Genomic DNA, 21,597 nt, shown 5'->3' on the forward strand with positions numbered 1-21,597 from the left:
ACTTGTCACTTGATGTCTCTTTAGGAAGGATATTTCAATGTAGTCTGCCACTGCATTTTTTATCAGAATTCCCCATATAGTAAACTCGATCATGCAGAAATTAAAGAAGCCAATAATAAATTACCCCCCTTTTACTAAACCACAATAGCGGTAATTAGCGCAGGGACTTGCACGAATGCTCTGCGCTGCTCCCAACGCTCATAGGAACTCTATGAGCGTCAGGAGCAGCGCAGAGCATTCAGCGTAGATCCCTGTACCAATAACCGCTATCACAGTTTAGTAAAAGAGGGGGGTGTTAGTTAACTAAAGCTGCACCTAACCAGATATGTCACACTTACCAGCAGCAGCATCTGGATATATTGTGAAAAGTAGACAGACCATTTTGGTACTGTCTAGGGACAGAGTCTGGGTGGAATTTGGAATTTCCATTTTTCTGTGGTTAGCAATGCCATTTAATCATTAACATTGTAACTGCCCAGATAAATTTACAACAGCAAACGGGCTATCACTGCTATATCCAGTTAGCTAACCTACTACCAGCCTGAATATTACCATCAAAGCTGAGTATGATAGGAGATGTTGTGTAATCTTCATGATTTTCTGCATTTTTTCCCTATGTAGAGACACAGGTTTTTGGAGAGAGATGGCGAGATTCTTCAGTTTTCTGTTAAAATAATGGGGAAATACTTTTAAAACCAATAAGAGGAAATATTTTTTCACTCAGAGAATAGTTAAGCTCTGGAACACATTGCTAGAGGTTGTGGTAAGAGCGGATAGCGTAGCTGGTTTTAAGAAAGATTTGAACAATTTCCTGGAGCAAAGTCCATAGTGTGTTATTGAGAAAGGCATGGGGGAAGCCACCGCTTGCCCTGGATCAGTAGCATGAAATATTTCTACTCCTTGGGTTTTGGCCAGGTACTAGTGACTTGGATTGGCCACCATGAGAATGGGCTACTGGGCTTGATGGACCTTTGGTCTGATCCGTAAGGCTGTTCTTATGAGATAATAGAACCACTGATTGTGAACAGTTCAGTTTCTGCTCTGTTTTTAAATACAGTTTTAGATGCCTAGCTAGGAATAGATTTTAAGAGGACAAGTTTGAATAATGGGCATACATTTGAAAATCTAATTTACATATCCCATTTTGGTCTCCTGTCTCTAAACACTCCTATGGGAATATGCCTGCTGAGGAAGCTAACATATACTTCTAGTTAAACAGAGAAAGGCATTTTCAGACAAACTAATTTACTTGGGTAAATGTCTTTTGAAAGTTGTTCTCTAAAAATATCTGTTTTGAAAAAAGGGCCTCATGTTGAAAACAGCATTACACTTCATATAGTTAAGTGCTGGCGCTTGTGCTTCTATTTGGCAGTGCCTGCAGCTTAAAGGCTACCTGTGGAGGGGCATTTTCAAAAGAGCTCCACTCATAGCCTTAAAAAGAAAAAAAAGTTCATCTCATAGCCATTTTCGAACAGGAGAAATGTTTTCCATTCAAAGAATACATGAGAACAATCAAAATGAACAACCATTTTTTAAAACAAAATATCCAAATTGTGAATGCCAGAAAAACAAGGACATAGAGAAAGTGAATAAAGGCATAGAGAAAGTGAATAAGGACAGATTCTTCAAACTGTGGGGAGCCACAAACACTAGGGGTCACTCGGAGAAATTGAAAGGGGACAGGTTTAGAACAAATGCTAGGAAGTTCTTTTTTACCCAGAGGGTGGTGGACACATGGAACAAGCTTCCGGAGGAGGTGATAAGCCAGAACTCTGTACAGGGGTTCAAAGAAGGTTTGGATAGGTTCCTGGAGGATAAGGGGATAGAGGGGTACAGATAGAACTTGAGGTAGGTTATAGAAGTGGTCAGAAACCACTTCACAGGTCGCGGACCTGATGGGCCACTGCGGGAGCGGACCGCTGAGCGGGTTGGACCTCTGGTCTGACCCAGTGGAAGCAACTTCTTATGTTCTTATGTCTGGCCACTCAGATGTCCCTGCAGAGCAGAGGGGCAGACTAAGTCTATGTCAGCCCATGTCCCGCCCAAATCCCGCCCTCACTACTCCTCCTAAAACGCCCCTTTTAGTTCTGGGCATACAGCGGCACTGAAAAGGCCTAAGTTGTTTTTAGATATGTCTAAAACCCATTTCGATAATCGGATCTTGGGTGACCTGTCTTTAAGGTCGTCCAAGTGCCGATATGGGCTAGATTTTAGAAGTATTTCGATTATGAGCCCCCATAGTATTTTTACGAGATTGATTTTCCAAATATTCCATATTTATGTGTACAAACTCCTTATCCTTAATCATTGTAACATTAAGTTCCTGGGTATCTTTAACATTGGCTTCAAAAGAATCTGCCTTGGTTGTGAGTTTACCCAGCTCTTAAGAATGGCTTTCTAAGGTACTTTTGAAATTAGATATCTCCCCCACCATACTGCCACGAAAGAAAGGGAAGAATTTAAGGGTCTTTATAGTGTCCCATAAATTATCCAGTCTAACTACTCTAATAAAACGTGTCGTCAGGCAAAGATGCATCTTGTCATCTTACCTGTTGAACCTGTACAGTGAAACCATCTTCAGAAAAACAAATTTGGAAGAAGAGAGAGAGTGTCAGTTTCAAAGTTGGTGGTTGAAATATAAACCTGTGCTATTTATTTATTTTAAAATATTCTAATCTGATTATCTTCTAAGAGGATAACAGATTGTAACATACATAGAATTGATAAAGACTCTATACATTCATCAATAAATCTGCTTACTTTAACATGCCAACTTCTGGGGGCGTGTCCAAGCTCTATACAAGATGGAAGCCTGAACTTTGTTCTCTTCCTTTGCCTCTCTGATTATCAAAGCCAAACTAAACCTATATATCTGAAAGCAGTTTTTTCTCCGCTGTGCAAATAAAGGGAAATGTCGTCATCAAAACCATGTGAAATGGATGTGGCTGCTAGCTCATCTGATGGTTTGAAAAGAACCAAACCGGATCCACCGACTCCTGAGAAATTATCACCTGAAAAGAAAGCCACTACTGCAAGTGATATTGTATTAGATGAGCTTCATGCTCTCAGGAAACTGACAACTAAACATTTTGAAACTACAAAGGAATTAAAGCTGAGATTAAAGCTGAGACCTGGCTGAGATTAACACTTCATTATCCAATTTTCAGCTTCTCATTGAAAAGCTTGAAGCATGTGCTGACGCTGCAACACTGGAAGCAGCACAAGCTTAGAGCCATATAGACAAACGTTTTAAAAAACTTGAACAAGACCTGGAGGATCTGGCTAACTGGAGCTACAGAAACAACTTGCGCAGTATTGGTTTAAAAGAAGGAATTGAGGGATCTGACACGTCTGCCTTCCTGCAGAAATGGTTGCCTAAAGTTTTACAATTAGAGCCTGAAATTGTTGTTGATATTGAACGCTCTCATCGGGTGCCCTCCAGATTGAGCCAGAATCAATCTTCCCCGCACCCAGTTGTTGTTAGATTCCTCTACTTTCAGCAAGCCCTGCATGTACTCACCACTGCTAGAACACATGCTGGATTGATCATCATTTGAAGAAAGATCTTCATCATTCTGATTTAGCCCAAACCACAGCTAGAAAACAAGTCCTTTCTGGTTGTGCGATCGAGGCTGAAATCTATGAATGCCCGATATGGCTTATAATACCCAGCATGAATGATTGTGACCATCAATAATACTACCAAAGTATTTGACTCACCCGACTTACTTCAGGCACACCTGGATCAAATTCAATCTCAGGGAATGGGAACCTGACTTTCTCTCCTTCACATACTAGTTCCCGTCGGACACTATCAACAGGCTCGACTGCTGAAAATTATCCGTTTCCCTTCAATTGTTGTTGACGTTTTCATCTCATCAAATTAACTGAGTTCACTTTTATATATGAAATATTTTTATCTGTATGTTCGGATCTCGATGTATTCTGAAGTTGCTAGTCTCATATAGATATCACTGGTGCATCTGCCACCATTTTGTAATGCTTTCTTCTTTCACTTGCTCTCTGGCTTTTTCCCGTGCTTGCTACGACTCCATTTCCCCACAGCAGTTCTTGATCTGCTTTCGGTTTGTCTATGTCCAATGGATCTTATTTATTGTAATGTTATTCTATTCTTCCTACATTTCTTAATACTGGATATCTGTATAGTTTCTCTCTGGACACTCTTCTTCTTCTCCCTGTATTTACCTTTCTTGTTTCTTTACACCCCATAACGTACTAATTGTTATTTCTCCTTTCATCTGAAGAAAATCAAGAGGCTATCGCATTGCACTCATAAACGTTTCCTTTCCCATGTCATTTTTTTTTTTCCCTTTTTGTCCTATGTCTGTTTCCTTCCTCCCCCTATTGCTCAACTGTGGCTTACGGAGTCTTACTATATCCTAATTACGATCTTATGTTTATCTACATTTCTATCCCTAGGGTTCTCTCTTATTACGTTTTACAATATTATTAATATGATACTTGATTACTTGTCCACATTTATAATGCATTGAATATTTCCTCTCTGACTTGCCTATATATTTATTTAACTCCTTTCTGTTTGCGATATCGCACTCCGTTTATAGATTTTTCTTTTCCCTACTTTCTGTGTTTTCCTTCATCCTCTGTATGTCCCTCCATCTTTCCCTGGCAGTTTAACTGTAGACCATGGAGTTTCGTAAAAAATTTTAACACAGCTTTATTTATATTGACTTTCTACATTAATTTCATTTATTATTATTAGAGCTCTTGTTTTCTCATTAACTATAGGGTTCATAATAAAAAAAAAGTCTAAAAAGTGTCCTAAATGGCTACTTGGGACGATCAAAAAGCCTGATCGTCCAATTAGCCATAATCAAAGCTGGTTTTAGACGTATCTAAAACCAGCTTAAGCCTTTCCCCTGCCACTAAACGCACAGAGAAAAAAGAGGCGTGTTTAGAGGAGGGGAAAGGGCAGGAGGTGGGCCGACCTACACCTAGGCGTGCAGCAGGTATAACCAAAACCTTAGGCAGGTTGCCTAGTCGGCATTTATACGTTTTTGACTTAGACAAAGTCAAAACAGGTCTAAGTGCCGAAAAAGGGGCCGCTGAGCTGATTGTGGCTGCTGCGATCAGCTCAGCGGCCCCAGCAACCTGCCTACCCCCTACAGCGATGATCGCGGCAGGAGAAATGCCTCATCTCCCCTACCGCGATGCCATCACTCCTCTACCCGAACTGCTGCGACCTGCGGCAGGAGAGATGCCCTATCTCTCCTGCCGCGGTCGTGGCAGTTCGAGTAGAGGAGTGATGGTATCGCGGTAGGGGAGATGAGGCATCTCTCCTGCCGCGATCCATCACCCCCCCCCCCACACACACAACATCGGGGCAAGAGGGAGCTCAAGCCCTCTTGCCCCGCGGCACCGATTACGTTTGCCCCCCCCCCCCCCCGATTATGTTTGGGGCAAGAGGGAGCCCAAGCCCTCTTGCCCCACGGCACCGACCCCCCCCTCCCCGATTACGTTCAGGGCAAGAGGAAGCCCAAGCCCTCTTGCTCCGTGGCACTGATGACCCCCCCTGACGATATCGGGGCAAGAAGGAGCCCAACCTCTCCTGCCCAGGCAGACCCCCTACCCCCCACCCCTCCCATTACAATACGGGCAGGAGGGATCCCAGGCCCTCATGCCCTCGACACAGCTCCCCTCCAACAACCGCCCCCCCAAACCCCCCACCAACCCGTGACCCCCGCCGACCCCATGACCCCCCCACCCCCAATCCCACCCCCCATACCTTTGAAATGTTGGCCGGACGGACGGGTGCCAAGCCCACAGGTGGGGCCTAAGGCACCTGGGCCAATCAGAATAGGCCCGGGAGTGTTAGGCCCCTCCTGTGGGACGAGCCTGCTTGGCACCCATCCGTCCGGCCAACATTTCAAAGGTATGGGGGGTGGGATTGGGGGTGGGGGGTAGGGGGTCCTGCCGGACGGGCGGGCTTGGCACCCGTCCGTCAGGCCAACATTTCAAAGGTCATGGGGGGGTCATGGGTTCAGCGGGGGGGCCGATTGGGGATTCAGGGTGGCAGTCATTGGGGGAGGAGTTGTGTCGAGGGCAGGAGGGCCTGGGATCCCTCCTGCCTGTATTGTAGTGGGGGGTGGAGGGTAGGGGGTCCGCCTGGGAAGGAGGGGTTGGGCTCCCTCCTGCTCAGATATCATCGGGGGGGTCGTTGGTGCCGCGGAGCAAGAGGGCTTGGGCTCCCTCTTGCCCCAATGTCGTCGGGGAGGTTGGGGGTGCCGCGGGGCAAGAGGGCTTGGGCTCCCTCTTGCCCCGATGTCGTGGGGGGGTGGATTCTGTAACCGGTGTTTTTTTTAACAGACACCGGTTACAGAATCCAGCTTTTAGGTGAAGGACTGGCTCCTCCTTCGCCTAAAAGCCCTTGTGTTGGATGTTTGGGGCTTAGGCATTTTTTTGGTTCATTATGGGGTATAAGTGTAGAAGTAGTGGTGGTCTGGGCGTTTAAACAGCTGAATGTAGAGGCAGGCCATAATTAAAAAAAAACTCCATTTGGATGTTTTTTTTTGATTATGGACATTTTCCCTGCTTTTACTTTCAACGTTTAAGGCCTTAGGCCAAAAGGGGACTTAGGCATTTTTTTTTATTATGCCCCTCCACACCTTTATAATGTATTATCTATTATTTTTCCACCTCTATTACCCATGCGTTTTCTTTATACCATACCTTGTTATGCTTTCAATATGCTATCCCATATGCCTAATGAACTGTATGTGCTTTTCTGATTTCCTTATTTACATGTCATATCACTGCTCATGATATTGCATCTCCGTTGTTATTCCCTAACTTGTCAATAATATGTATTTTTGACCTCGTCTGTGATGAATTATACTTACTTGTCCTTTTCATGAATTCTGCAAACACACCTATAACCGCACCTATAATTCATTCTTTCTCTTTATTATTTAATATGTTAAAGTTTACGTCTTATCCCTGCAAGTCATCTTATAACCATAAGTATAAATTTTATTGAATTTAACTGCTTATGCTTAGTATATGCTCTGAAATCAATTGCTTTACTATAGAAGTTGATTGTTTAATATTCAACTATATTATGAAGTTTTACCTCTGTCTATTCTATATCCGATCTCCCTTTTTTACTTAGTTTTAATTATATAACATGTTTTTTTAACTATTGCTTAAGTTTATGAGTTTATTAGTCTTTATCTATCCCTTAAGCTGCCTACATTGTAACTCTTGTATAGGATAAATTGATACGAGAGGATCCAAGATGGCCCGTGGTACAGACGCTCTGAGAGCGATGCTTCTGACCGCTCCATTCAGCTTACCTTTTCTAATAGATTTTGCGGCTTAGCGGCACAATTTACTTTATGATGCCAAAGAGAAGGGGCAGGAGTGCAGCTGGTGCTTCATGGTGCTCTGATATGCCCTCCTTCAGCAGTATCGATGAACTGTTGTGGCGAATACAGGGGGAAGCATTATCCATGTCTGAAAGAGCCCGCTGAGAGCACATGGACAAAGCGAGGCCGGGGTTGTCTCTCCTGGGCTGGAAACCACCTTAAGCCCCGACGTGAGAGCTCCACCTCCGCGACCCCGGTCTACTAGTTCTCCAGGGGCAGAGGAAACCCCTGAGATGGGAGAGGCAGCAAGAACAACACCGGAGACTTAGGAAGCAGTGCTCTCTGACCAGGGAGTAATTGCAGAAGAAGCCTGGGTAGGACAAGCAACCGGAGGTGAAGGACTTCAGCCAGAACCAAACCAGGAAAGCTTCTCTTCTTCGGACAGTGAGCATTTTTACACCCAGCAAAGGTTTCCAATATGAGAGAAACCAGCACAAGTGACTTTAAACTCAATATGGGACTTGATTGCAAATTTTGCGAAAACTATTAATCCCAATTTCCAATATATTGAGAGAAAATTGATTCAACATTCTAGAGAGCTGAAGGATTTAACTGATCTGACTGTTTCAAAGGCTTTGATTCAAAAGCTTGATCAAGATATGCTTATGGTTAAACAAGTACAAGAGTCCCTAATCAAAGATAATATTAATCTTAGAAAGAAATTGGAAACACTTGAAAATAACTCTCGGAATAACAATTTGAGACTTATTAATTTTCCTAGACTAACTACGGTTACTCCTAGGGAAATACTCAGAAGATACCTGATTGAAATACTGCAAGTTTCAGAAGAAACTTTACCACCATTTGCTCAAGTGTATTACTTGCCAGATAAAGATGGTGCTCAATTGCTCTCTAAAATATCGAATCAGGCACCACTGAATGTCTCTGAAATTTTAGAAACATCAGATAGAGAAATAACTGTACCCTCTACAATGATTTTGATTGTAGCTCTCGCAATAGATAAAATATGGTTATTGAGACTTTTCTTTAAAAACAGACAGAAAGAGTTTCTTGGATGTAAAATACAAATGTTTCCTGACCTTTGTAGAGAAACTCAAAAGCATCGTAGAGAATTTCTATTATTGAAATCTAGAGTCACCTCACTGGGAGCGACTTTTTACTTAAGACTTCCTTGCAAGTGTATTATTTGCTACCGTTCAGTTAAATATGTCTTTTTTGAACCTCAACAGTTAACTGTTTTTCTGGCTTTGTCTCGACTGGATAAAGAGAAAACAACAACAGCTCTATAGTTTATATAAACTGCTCATATCTCAGTTCTGTCTGTAACTTGTCTTCTTACATTAATATTCTTTTGCTAGCATATAGTAATCTTGGATATATATTTTGAGGACTTGAGTTGGGTTAGTTGAAAATAATTTTCTTTATTAACTTTTATTTAAATAGGTTTGATTGTGATTTATATTGGTTATAAGTCATATCTTCACTAAGTTACTTTCTGTACAAGTGATTACTTGGAATGTAATTTGAAAATCTATAAATAATAAAAAAAGAATGGATTTCCTCCCTAGATCCTTAATGACTGGATCTCTCTGTCGCTTTATAATTTAACTCAGCCAATGAATTGCTCCTGCCTTTCTTCTCTTAAGTTATATATTAATTGTCTCATATATAATTGCAATGTCTCTTTTATTAATATTGCTTTAAATTCTATTGATTATTGTTTTTAGCTCCAAATTCGATGAAATATTACTCTTTGTGCTATACATGATTGCAAGCAATGCATCTATTTTTATTATCTTATTGATTGTTATTAAATTAACTACCTATATTAACTTATTTTTAATATTCACTTTTAATGAATTATACAGTTCCATCAAACATACGATTGATATTCCTATTCTGTATAATTTTATATTGCATTGTCTGTTTCCCTGATGCTTTAGGCTCAATTATTCTTTTCTAATACTCTGTATCATCTTTACTTTCCCTACTATTTGAGGATTAATCTGTTGTAATTTGATGACCCCGCCAATATCTTTGATTGCAATATATGTCTCTCAGATGAATGTATTAGTTCTTCTCAAAAAATTGATTTTCTGATATTTACATTAATGTCTTTTTCTCTGCCTGACTTAAATTGTTAAACTTCTATCACACCTTTTATATTTCGACTTTAATGTCGGAAATATCTTCTAACACTATATTTTACTGCGCTTTGTTCTTTGATTACTGGCTTTCTTATCTAATGTCTCATCAATAGGAGGATGCCCTGTCTATCTGCTTTTTCCCCTATTATTCTCAATCTTTACAATCCAGCTGAGCTTTCTTTTGCTCTTTATGCCTTTCATACTCTTTTTCCCTAAGAGGCCCCTCTCTCTTTTTCTTTCTCTCTTTACTATTTCTTGGACTGCAGTACCATATACATACGAATGCTATCTTGAATTACTATGGAATTGCTATATCTTGGAATGTTAAGGGCCTGAGACATCCAGTTAAGAGGAAAAAAAATATTACTCATCTTAAAAAACTCAAGCCTTCCATTGTCTTTTTACAGGAAACTCATATCTCTAATCTCTCCCTCTACTTAGGTACTAATAATTGGCTAACCCATATAACTGAAGCTCCAGCGCTTGGTAGAAAACATGGTGTAGCAACTTTTGGAAGCTAAACATGACACTGATGGCAGATGGTTAATAGTTAGGGCAAGTATTCTCTCACAGGAAGTTCTACTTATTAACATATATGCCCCTAACGTAGACTCTCCTGAATTTTTTTACTCAACTGTTTCGCACCATAGCCGAGTTTGATACCCTTCCTCTCATTGTAGCTGGTGACTTTAATTTACCTCTAGACACCTGGCTGGATAGACACTCTTCCAGTTTCGTCGTACCTTCTAAAGCTAATATTACCTTAAAATCCTTGCATAAGCACTATAATTTAACAGAACCCTGGAGATTACAACACCCAGATGACAGGGATTACACCTGACAATTTGGAAGTCTAACACTGATAACATCGGTCTGACTCTTGACAGAACTCTCATTTGTATAAATGCTCCCTTAATCACATGCAAAATGTGATTTTCCATTGAAAGGGGATTATCAAGATTGACACCTAGGAGTAACAATTAATTTTTCATTTTTCAGTTCTTCTTTCACTTGCAATAAACCATCATCATTCCCGATGAACAATCAACTAGGTTTTCTGTATGTTGAACTTCAGCACATTGTCATCCATCCATTCCTTGCATATGATGAAACGCTCATCACCAGAAGCAAAGAAGACATGCTGTATCTACTGAGAAAAGTCAAAGCCAAAAGCCCAACATGGGATTAGAACTGAACATAAGCAAGATGAAAATCACAAACATGGAAAATGAAGATTTTGAGCTTGAAAGCAATAGAATAGAAGTTGTAAAGGATTTCAATTTCCTAGGCTCGTTTGTAAATAAAGAAGCAACTAGCATGGAGGAAATGCTCCACAGAATAGCACTTGGTTGCTCTTCAATTAAGGCTCAGGACAAACTATTCAAAGGCAAGGAGGTAACACTTTAAATGAAGATTAAACTTATCCACGCACTCATTTCCTGAGTGGTCATTTGTGGATGTGAAAGCTGGATACTACGAAAACAAGACAAAAAGAAGATTGACTCATTTGAGCTTTAGTGCTGGAGAAGGATTATAGGCATGCTGAGGACTACCAGAAGAACTAACAAATCGATTCTGGAAGAGATCAAACCGGCTATGTCACTCAAAGCCCAAATGATGAAGTTATGACTATCTTATTTTGGTCACACCATCAGAAGAGAGAGATCACTGGAGAAGGACATCATGTTTGAGAAGATAGAAGGAAGAAGAGGGTAACTTGCAAGCAAAGAGGGTGACCTGCTATCAGATGGCTAGACACGTTGAAAACAACCAATGGGATGACGCTGGAGGATCTTTCCGGACTAGCACAAACCCGATTTCATTTTAGATACGCAATTCATGAAGTTGCTAGGACTTGAGCATGAGTTGATGGCACCTAACTACTACTCTAGGTTTTTGCAGCCACTTCACACCCATCACAGGAAGCCCTTGGTCTCCTCGTAAAGAGGAACTACTCATGCTTGGCTGCAATTGCTAGTTATGCTCCATTTCAGATCCCTGTAACAAGAGATGATACAGCAAGTGGGGTTTCCTCCAACAGAAAGAGGGGAACTTACTGAGCCCCCTTCTCCTCTCACTCTGCTTTGAAGAGCTCCCAGCTGTAGTGGATCCAGCTCCTGCAAAGGACATAGAGAAACCTCATTTCCATGGCCACTGGTGGTGTTCAGTATCGGTGTGGCTGCAGGTGAAATCCCTGGAGTACAGAACTACTGCAGCGTTGTTTACCTCAGCTGGGGATTCAGCATCAGCACTGGAGGAAACCGACACACCATTCCCTTACTCTCCTTCTCCATCTTCAGGTAAGTTGAGGGATGCTGAGCTTGAAAGAAACTTCGATAGATGCATCTATTCAGGATGCCATCTTAAATCTCCCTGCCTAAAGATTTAAAGTGACAGTTTACTTGGTAGTGTCTATACTGGGTTCCGTGGATGACATCACCCACATGTGAGAATACTGTGGTACCTTGGTTTGCGAGCATAATTTGTTCCAGAAGCATACTTGTAATCCAAAGTGCTCGTATATCAAAGCAAAGCTCCCCATAAAAAAATAACAGCAACTCGGATGATTTGTTCCACTGACAATACATCTTCCCCCCCCCCCCCCGATCCATATCCCTTCCAACATTTCTCCCACTGCTGTCCTTCACATTGACACACACACACACACACCCCGAGGCCAACCCGGGAACCAGCTTTGCTTCTCCCCTGAGGCCACCGGCGCTGCTCCCTCCCTTCGCGACTTTCAGTACTGCTGTCCACCTCCTCCCCCGACTGACCAGCCCTGTGCTTACCCGTGCACCAGAGAATATCGAAGAGGGTGAGATCCAGAGGCCTTGAGCATGCACAGATGCTCAAGGCGCTGCAGCAGCCCAGCATGGAAGCAGCGGCAGGCACTTTCAGCACCAGCGCACTGGTCAGTGGAAGGAAGAGATGGACAGCAGTACTGATGGTTGTGAAGGGAGGGAGCAGCGCCATTGGTCTCTGGGGAGAAACGAAGCCGGTTCCCAGGGTGGCGTGGTGGCAGCTCGCTTATCGAGTCAATGCTTGGTTTGCGAGTTAAAGTTTGTTCGAGTGTTTTGCTCGTCTTGCAAAACACTCACAAACCGCATTACTCGCAAACCGAGGTTTGACTGTATGCTTGCTGTCCTCAGAAGACACCTGCTACAGGTAAGTATCTTTGCTTTATCAGACTATTTTAGGATGGGTCACTAACACGGGTGCTGAAAAAGATACCACAGCCCTTTATCTTTGTGAACCTTTCTTTCCCCCAGCTTCTCACAAGGTGATAAAGACTGTAAACAGTCCTTTCACAAAAATATGCTCTTGGAAGTTGTCAATCTAAGATGCAATGCACCAAAGGATTTCTTAACAATTTGCTTATGATGTAGTTATAGTTTGGTTCAGAGGCCTAAGGTAGGCTAAAGCAGACCTTATGCACACAAGTATAGGCAGTTTATACTCCTACTGATTATATAACACCAGTAGATGGAGGGCTTTGTCCTCTTTTCCTTCTTTTCTGCCACTCAAATGAATGGCATAGAACTCAGGAGAGGAGACTGATAGGAATTGGGACCCTCTTAGAGAATGACACGGAGATAAAGTTTGTCCCCATCCCTGCTTGCTTTATTTTCTTGTCACTGTCCCCATACCCACCCTATCCCTGTGGGCTTTGTCCCCAACCCCACAGGCTCCATATCCATCCCTGTGAGCTCTGTCCTTCATCCCTATGGACCCTGTGCTGAACCCCGTGGACTCTGTCCTCATTTGCACAAACCTCAAACATTTATGATTTTATATTTAAAACTGTTTATTAAAGTATAAAAAGGGACAATATTCTATACAATTGTTTATAAATCACAAATAGAGCCTCCCATTCCTATGGTTTTGGTACAACCTTCTCAAAGATTCAGTTGCCTATGTTTTTACATCATCTGGAAAGGTAATTGGATTGTCTTTCAGACATGGGTGTAGAACAGAACCTAAACTGTATAGTGGCTAAACAGGAAAATTAGTATCTATTAAATGTTAGAAATGTTCCTTGATGCTAGCAACGATGGATGAATCTGTTGTAGTAACAGTAAGATGCTTGAGCAGTTGGGCACATGATGGAAGGATGTTGCAGATGGCATTCAAGACAGAAATTATGTCATTTAACAATAGTTTATTGAAATCCAAAAGCAGCTTCTGCAGGTTTTTTTTTTTTAATCATTGAATTCATTTGCCAATTGTCTAAGATGCGTTAAGTTTTTACATATTAATACTAGTCTCAAGTTTTTAAACAATGACACAGAGACAAAGTTAATCTCTGTCCCCGTCCCCACACCGTCCCCATGGGCTCTCTCTTCATCCCTGCCCTTGTGCAATTCTCTAGGTAGGATAAAGAGCGATCAGGAAGTGGAGGAGAGAAAATGTGCCCACCCACTTTGGACTCAGGTCCACCCAAAATTGGATGTCTGGCAACACAAGTATTAGATATGTTGCACTAATAATACTGTGACTAGTTCTTTCTGGGATTGAAATATTTGGCTCTTGTACTGAGTAAAGAATTGAAAAAAACAAAAAAAGAAGGGGGGAGGGGCAAGCAAAGAACTAAAGAAACTCCTAGAGGCAAAAGTGCACCACATCCTACATTATGATCATTTACACTGAATTAAGCAGCATGCATGCAATTTTTAGTGCAGGAGTCCTGCAGTAAAACACATGCAGTCGTTCCATATTTATTAGTCATCTGTATTACAGGGTATTCAGATTTTGTCCTTTATAGCTATGTGTACATTGCAGAAAGCTTGCTTATTACACTGTTAATAATAATCAATCTGAATTGTCCTAAAGAGCTGCTGCTCTCTATCTGCAGCAAATCAAAACTGAATATTACTTATTTGTTTGTAGACATATTTCCCCATGACAGCTGTTTGAGTGTGTCTCTGGGATGTGCCATTAATTCTGAGTAGTCAGAAATACATCCATCTACTCAGCAGTGAGAATTACTGCTGCCCTTTGAGTTTTCATTATTAGCATTTCTCAAAGCTGGGATGGATGAAATATTTATAGCATTAGTTAGACATATATATGACAAGGATGTTTCATGAACTCTGCCAGATAGATGCTTGTTAGTTGATGAATTTGCCTGATATGAGCAACTAATATTTATCTGAAAGGCAAAATATGCTACCATATGATATGTTACATCCTGAACAAAAACATGAGTGATAATGTTAACACATCCTGTAAGTAGAGAATTAAGACATTTTACTTGCATTCATTAGATGTTTAATTTGTGGTGTTAATCCACACCGATCTAATAATTTTTGGTATGTAACAGAATACAAATGCTATTGTAATTGTTATAATTCACTGCATAGATTAAATGGCTTCATGTGTATGTATATTTATTGAATTAAAATTGAAAATACCCATGTAACTTTCAAATGATAAACCTGAATGATTTCATTAATTGTATTCCAACCGTACCTTATGATATATCTGTGAAAACTTGACATTATATTAAAGTACATTTTATCTTTATCTGTATTTATTACTTTGATCCTGTTTATCTGAAATTCATGAATAGTAATTTAATTATCACATTAATAAATAAATGAAAACATACTAGCCTTTGTTATTTCTTTTTAGGACCTTGCTCCTGATTTCTGAAAAGATGCATCCCTTGAAACACAATGATAGAAATCTTTTGCAAATTAAGTCTCTCCCATTTATTCAGATGCGTTGGCATTTACAGATAGGGAAACATGATGAACAGATAGTCAGATATGGAAACAGGACTATGAAGCGATTATAGAACAGAATAAGATTAACCCCCTGTTTTACTAAGGTGTGCTCTGTGTTTTAGCAGGCGCTAACCGCTAATGCATCCATAGACTAACATGCACTCGTTAGCGTTTAGCGCGTGGTTAGCACATGCTATTTAGCACGTGCTAAAATGCTTAGCGCACCTTAGTAAAAGGAGTCCTAAGTTGTTGCAGTCACACCAAAAATGTGTAGAACTGAGCAACAAGAAAATTACTAGGCACCAATCTTCAAAATGTTTAGTTTTGATAGGAAATTGGAAAATATTTTGTCTCTAAAAATATGCCAGAAATGCAATTCAAATTTACTTCTCATCTATATCGCTGTAGTTCTATCTTAAGTCCCTTTTCTCTCTTCTTGATGCATACCCTACCCTTCATGCTTGCTCGAGGTCTCATTTGCTGCCAAATATATGCCAGGTGAGATAGCTCTCTTGACAGTCCCTGGGGCTCCTTTCTGAACTCTGAATTCAGGAATCTGAAATTTGACATCTGGGTGTCATTGTTGTAAAGTTACTTTGAATCCTTCCTCCCCCAGGGACTCTGAACACTACTTTGACATATCCAACACAGGAAATAGTAGATGACCTAGGAATCGAACCTTGGTCCTCTACATGGTAGTATACAACACTGCCAATGTACAAAGCCAGCCCTTCCCCACTTTGTTTTATTTAATTATTTATTTTAGTATTTATATACTGCTTATAGCCTAAGTGGTTTACATTCAGTTGCTCAGGAATTTCTCCCTATCTATCCCGGTAGGCTCACAATCTGACTTTAATCTATAGAAGGCTAATATTCCTCAATCAGTGAGGGTTGTGCCTATGATAATAAGGTAGTTAATGTGTTCCACATCTTGAAGCAAAATATTTAAAATATGTTCATTATACCCATATTCACCCTCCTCAAGTTGGCCAGGAAAACATTTTGAATATTGATATGTTTCTAGAAAAGAGAAGAAAAATTGCAAAGACCAGAATGATAACACAGTCAACATTATCAGCTGGGCTAAAGTCCCTGCTACAGTAAGCTGTTCATAGACTCTCTTTTGTTACTCTGTTCTTCCCCACAAATTGGTCATATCAGGTATTATATGAATTTCCTGATGAAACTTCCACAAGACAATCTCTCAAAGGGTGGTTTGAATAGCCCTCCTAAGGGCTTTTGTAATAGGCCAAACCTTGGTGGATACCAAATACCAAAGTTGTTTTATTTTTCTGATCATCTGATTAGTATGAGCTTCTTTTCCCTCCAAGGAATGGGTAAATAAAAATTTTAGAGTTTACACTGTCTTTCCATCTGTTACAGCTTTCTACTTTGGAATTTCCACCAAAGAAGCTATTTGGTAACAAGGATGAAAGAGTAATTGCAGAACGGCGGAGTCACTTAGAGGTAATTGGTGTAGGCTTTAATTAATATGCATGTGTTTGTTTAGGATGAGTTTTATCTGTCTGACCAATAGAAAATTGGACCCTGTCCTGTTTTAACATATTCTTTAATGATCTGGAAAAGAAGGCAACAAGTGAGATGATACAATTTGCAGTTGACATAAAATTATTCAGTCATTAAAACTAAGGATTGTTAGAAATTAAAAAAGGATTTTATGAGATTAGGAGGCTAGCCATCTTAATGACTAATGAAATTTAATGTGGAAAAATACAAAATGATGCACAGAGGAAAATAAGTTCTAAATACAGGTACTCTTTGTAAAAGTGATTAATAAATCTTAATAAAGAGAGATTCACCCAAGGCAGTAAACAACATATATAGTTTGATACAGGCAACTTATAATTGTACTAACAGAATTGCTGTAGCAAAATGACCAGATGGCAACATAATATATAATTAGACCAGTGAAGTAAACTTGGAAATAAGCAAATTAAATTAAACAGTAGTACAAGCAATAATATATTGTGTCAGTATTGTACATATTAAAGCAGCAGCAGGAGAACATTCATATAACAGAGAGATGATCCAATGTCAAAATAACACAGATGAAACATCTTAATAGGCAGAACATTTATGTATGCAAATGAGACATATAAACAAACAAGGCTGGTAAGATAAAGGTGTTGGGTTAAAAATGTGGGCAATTAAATGAGGATAAACTATATGCATAGTTGAATATAATACGTGGAACAAGTCTCAAGCAATATGCGACAAGGATATTCCTGATGCAGTATGAGTGATGTGCTAGTTAGTCACTAGCGTGGTTAATAATTTGGAAGAAGATCTAGGCTTTCATCTGATTCCTAAAGTAGAGGTAACCTCTTGATAGGCATAGCCCCACTGAGAATGAATTTGAATTTGGAGGCTACTCCTAAGTGTCACAACAATTTATTTCCTTCCATGAGGAAATCATGTGAAGTGACACCCTGCTCCTAAAGGTCTCAATGGTATGCCAAGGGTTAATCTATTCTTTAAATATTATGGCTCATTTCCTATGATTAATACACAATGTACCGAACCCAATCATCAATATAAATACTATTGGGATATTCCCAGTTAGTTATATAAGTATTTTTTCAGATCTTGAGATGGCTGTCAAGAGTTTATTATTCCTTAACAATACAGCTCAAATTTTCATTGATTCATTTTTTTCGTATGTGTAATCATTCTGTGATTTTTCTTCCTTAAAACTTTCTGTACTTAATGGGGTTTTTATTATTAAAGTTTATTTTTGTGATAGAACTGGTTCACGGAATCGAAACCTGGTTCACGGAATCGCATGGGTGGGATATGGTTATACCAGGGTACAACCTACTTTGTTGCGACCGAGTGGGTAAATTGGGAGGAGGAGTAGCGCTATACACTAAGGAAAGCATCAAAACCACCAGAATCACAGATGTTAGATACACTGGGGAATCCCTCTGGGTGAACCTGGCCAGAGGGAATGAAAAATGCCTATACCTTGGTGTCATATATAGACCTCCCAGGCAACAGGAGGACAAAGACATGGAATTAATCGAGGACATAGAGAACATCACACTGCGTGGGGACTCAGTAATACTAGGAGACTTCAATATGCCAGATGCAGATTGGAACACACTCTCCACGACTACGAGTAGCACCAGAAGAATATTAAACTCCATAAAGGGTGCACGTCTCAAGCAATTGGTATTGGAGCCCACCAGGGACCAGGCATTACTAGACCTGATTCTCACCAACGGAGATAGCGTCACGGAAGTCTCAGTAGGAGACACACTGGCCTCCAGCGACCATAATATGGTTTGGCTCAACCTCAAGAAAGGTTTCCCAAAAACAAACACAGCAACAAGGGTTCTCAACTTTAGAGGCACAGACTTCAACCGCATGGGAGATTTCGTCAATCAAGAGCTACATAAACAAGCAAAAACTGACAATGTAGAGGATATGTGGTCGTCTCTGAAGTCTATACTACACGTAGCAACAGACCGATACATAAAGACAGTAAGTAAACACAGGAGAAACAAAAGACCCCAATGGTTCAGTAAAGAAATTTCAGACCTAGTTAAACAGAAAAGAGACGCTTTTATCACCTGCAAACATTTAGGCAGAGAGGGGACGAAAGAGGACTATCTATACATATCCAAAGCTGTCAAAACAGCAGTCAGAGAGGCCAAACTCCGAATGGAGGAAGAGCTAGCACGGAAAATTAAGAAAGGGGATAAATCTTTCTTCAGCTATATTAGTGACAGGAAAAGAAACAAAGATGGGATAGTACGCCTGAAGCAATCGGACGGTAACTTTGCAGAATCAGACTCTGTGAAGGCAGAATTATTAAACCAATACTTCTGTTCAGTGTTCACCCGCGAAGCGCCGGGAGCTGGTCCACAGCTGCAGACGGGAGATAACCGAATAGACCCATTTCAAGATTTTGAATTTACGCCCAGTAGTGTCTACAGCGAACTTTCAAGACTCAAAGTAAACAAAGCCATGGGGCCGGATAACCTACACCCCAGAATGCTCAGGGAGTTAAGGGAAGTCCTGGCAGAACCATTATCTGTTCTTTTCAATCTTTCCCTAAGCACAGGAAGGGTCCCCTTAGACTGGAAAACAGCCAACGTAATCCCATTCCACAAAAAGGGCTGCAGGACAGAGACAGCAAACTACAGACCAGTGAGTCTCACGTCTATAGTGTGTAAACTCATGGAAACACTGATCAAACAGAATATTGACACAATCCTAGACAAAGAAAAACTGCGTGATCCACACCAACACGGGTTCACCCGGGGTAGATCCTGCCAATCTAATCTGATTAGCTTTTTTGACTGGGTTACCAGACAACTGGACGCTGGAGAGTCACTGGACGTGGTATACTTGGACTTCAGTAAAGCATTTGATAGCGTCCCTCATCGAAGATTACTGAACAAGCTGAAATCGATGGGATTAGGAGACATTCTAACTACATGGGTTGGGGATTGGCTGAGCGGTAGACTTCAGAAGGTGGTAGTAAACGGTACCCCATCCAAAGCATCGGACGTGATCAGTGGAGTGCCGCAGGGATCGGTCCTGGGTCCGATTCTATTCAATTTATTCATAAGAGATATGACGAAAGGACTTAGAGGAAGAGTATCACTGTTCGCCGACGATGCCAAACTTTGTAACATAGTAGGCAGTGGCTTATCACCTGATAATATGACACACGACCTACTGCTGCTGGAACAATGGTCAAAAACTTGGCAGCTAGGCTTCAATGCTAAAAAATGCAAGATAATGCACTTGGGCAGGAGAAACCCACAGAGAACTTATGTACTAAATGGTGAGACCTTGGTTAGAACTATGGCGGAACGCAATCTAGGAGTAATCATTAGTGAGGATATGAAGGTTGCCAATCAAGTAGAGAAGGCTTCCTCCAGGGCAAGACAAATGATGGGGTGTATCCGTAGAGGTTTCGTCAGCAGGAGACCTGAGGTTATGATGCCGTTGTACAGAGCCATGGTGAGGCCTCACTTGGAGTACTGTGTTCAGTTTTGGAGCCCACACTACCAAAAGGACGTGCTGAGGATCGAGTTGGTTCAGCGAATGGCCACCAGGATGGTCATGGGGCTCAAGGATCTCACGTATGAAGAAAGACTAAAGAAGTTGAGGCTGTACTCACTTGAGGAAAGAAGAGAACGGGGAGATATGATTGAAACGTATAAGTACATCACGGGACGCATCGAGTCAGAAGATGATATCTTCTGGCTCATGGGACCTTCAACCACCAGAGGGCATCCGCTGAAAATCAGGGGAGGGAAGTTTCATGGCGATCCCAGGAAGTACTTCTTCACCGAAAGAGTGGTGGATCATTGGAACAGACTCCCACCCCAGGTGATAAAGGCCAGCAGCGTAACGGATTTTAAGAAAAAATGGGATACTCACATGGGATCTTTAAGGGAGTAAATTCAGGGGGGGGGATACTTGGAATGGGCAGACTTGGTGGGCTATAGCCCTTTTCTGCCGCTTTTTCTATGTTTCTATATGTTTCTATGAACTTATCTTCTCAGTAGAATGCTGGTCCATTAATCAGTCTTCCTGACATGAATCCACATTTCAATTTCTTCTTCAGGATCATTATAAATATACAGCTACAGTAGCAAGCATTCAAAAACAGTGAGAAACTATTAAACATCAGGGTCGAGGTGCCTCATTATAAATATGCAACTACAATAGCACGTATTCAAAACATTGAGAAACTATTAAACATCAAGGAGCACTCACTCCAATAGGACTAAATGAAGAGCTGGATTGGATGTCACTAGTATAATGATCTGATTGGATGGGAGGCAACTTGCTCATGTTGTACAGCAATTGTAGAAACAGCTAATACATTTAAAGGCTAGTGAGTTCTATGAAGAGAGTATTGGTAAGAAGAAATGTAGCTTGTGCATGTCTTTTGAAAATGTTTTAATAAGGATTTATATATATATTTTTAAGAGGATTTATATTTGTTATCTTTTTAATAAGTCAGTTTTGAGAAAACCTTTTTGAATGCTTGCTACTGTAGTTGTATATTTATAATAATAATAATAATAATAATTTTATTTCTTATATACCGCTATACCATAAGTTCAAAGCGGTTTACAAAGAAGGTCGTGCAGTGTTTACAGCAGGAGACATATGTTTACAACAAGATACATATGTTTGGAACAGGAAATAAGCTAGGAATTGGAACCAGGGATTTGAGATACATAGGCTAAGTGGAAGAGTGTGCATAATAAGTCGGAATTACAATGAATAATATACAGGGAATTACAATTTGGAAGCGATAATGGGGGAGGTTTACAGAGAGGAGAGGATATTGCAAAGAGCCAT

The 21,597-nt window shown here is 40.7% G+C and overlaps 1 protein-coding gene across 2 annotated transcripts in view; it reads left to right on the forward strand.

Moving 5' to 3' along the window:
- The window catches only part of KIF16B (kinesin family member 16B), a 309,438-nt gene that overhangs the window by 238,195 nt on the left and 49,646 nt on the right, over positions 1-21,597 (forward strand). For both annotated transcript variants that reach the window (XM_033936639.1, XM_033936640.1), the window contains one exon: positions 16,630-16,713. In XM_033936639.1, the coding sequence (XP_033792530.1) occupies positions 16,630-16,713 (84 nt within the window). The remainder of the gene's footprint in view (positions 1-16,629; positions 16,714-21,597) is intronic.

The sequence above is a fragment of the Geotrypetes seraphini genome, chromosome 3 (genome assembly GCF_902459505.1).
Source record: "Geotrypetes seraphini chromosome 3, aGeoSer1.1, whole genome shotgun sequence".
In the NCBI taxonomy this organism is placed as follows: domain Eukaryota; kingdom Metazoa; phylum Chordata; class Amphibia; order Gymnophiona; family Dermophiidae; genus Geotrypetes; species Geotrypetes seraphini.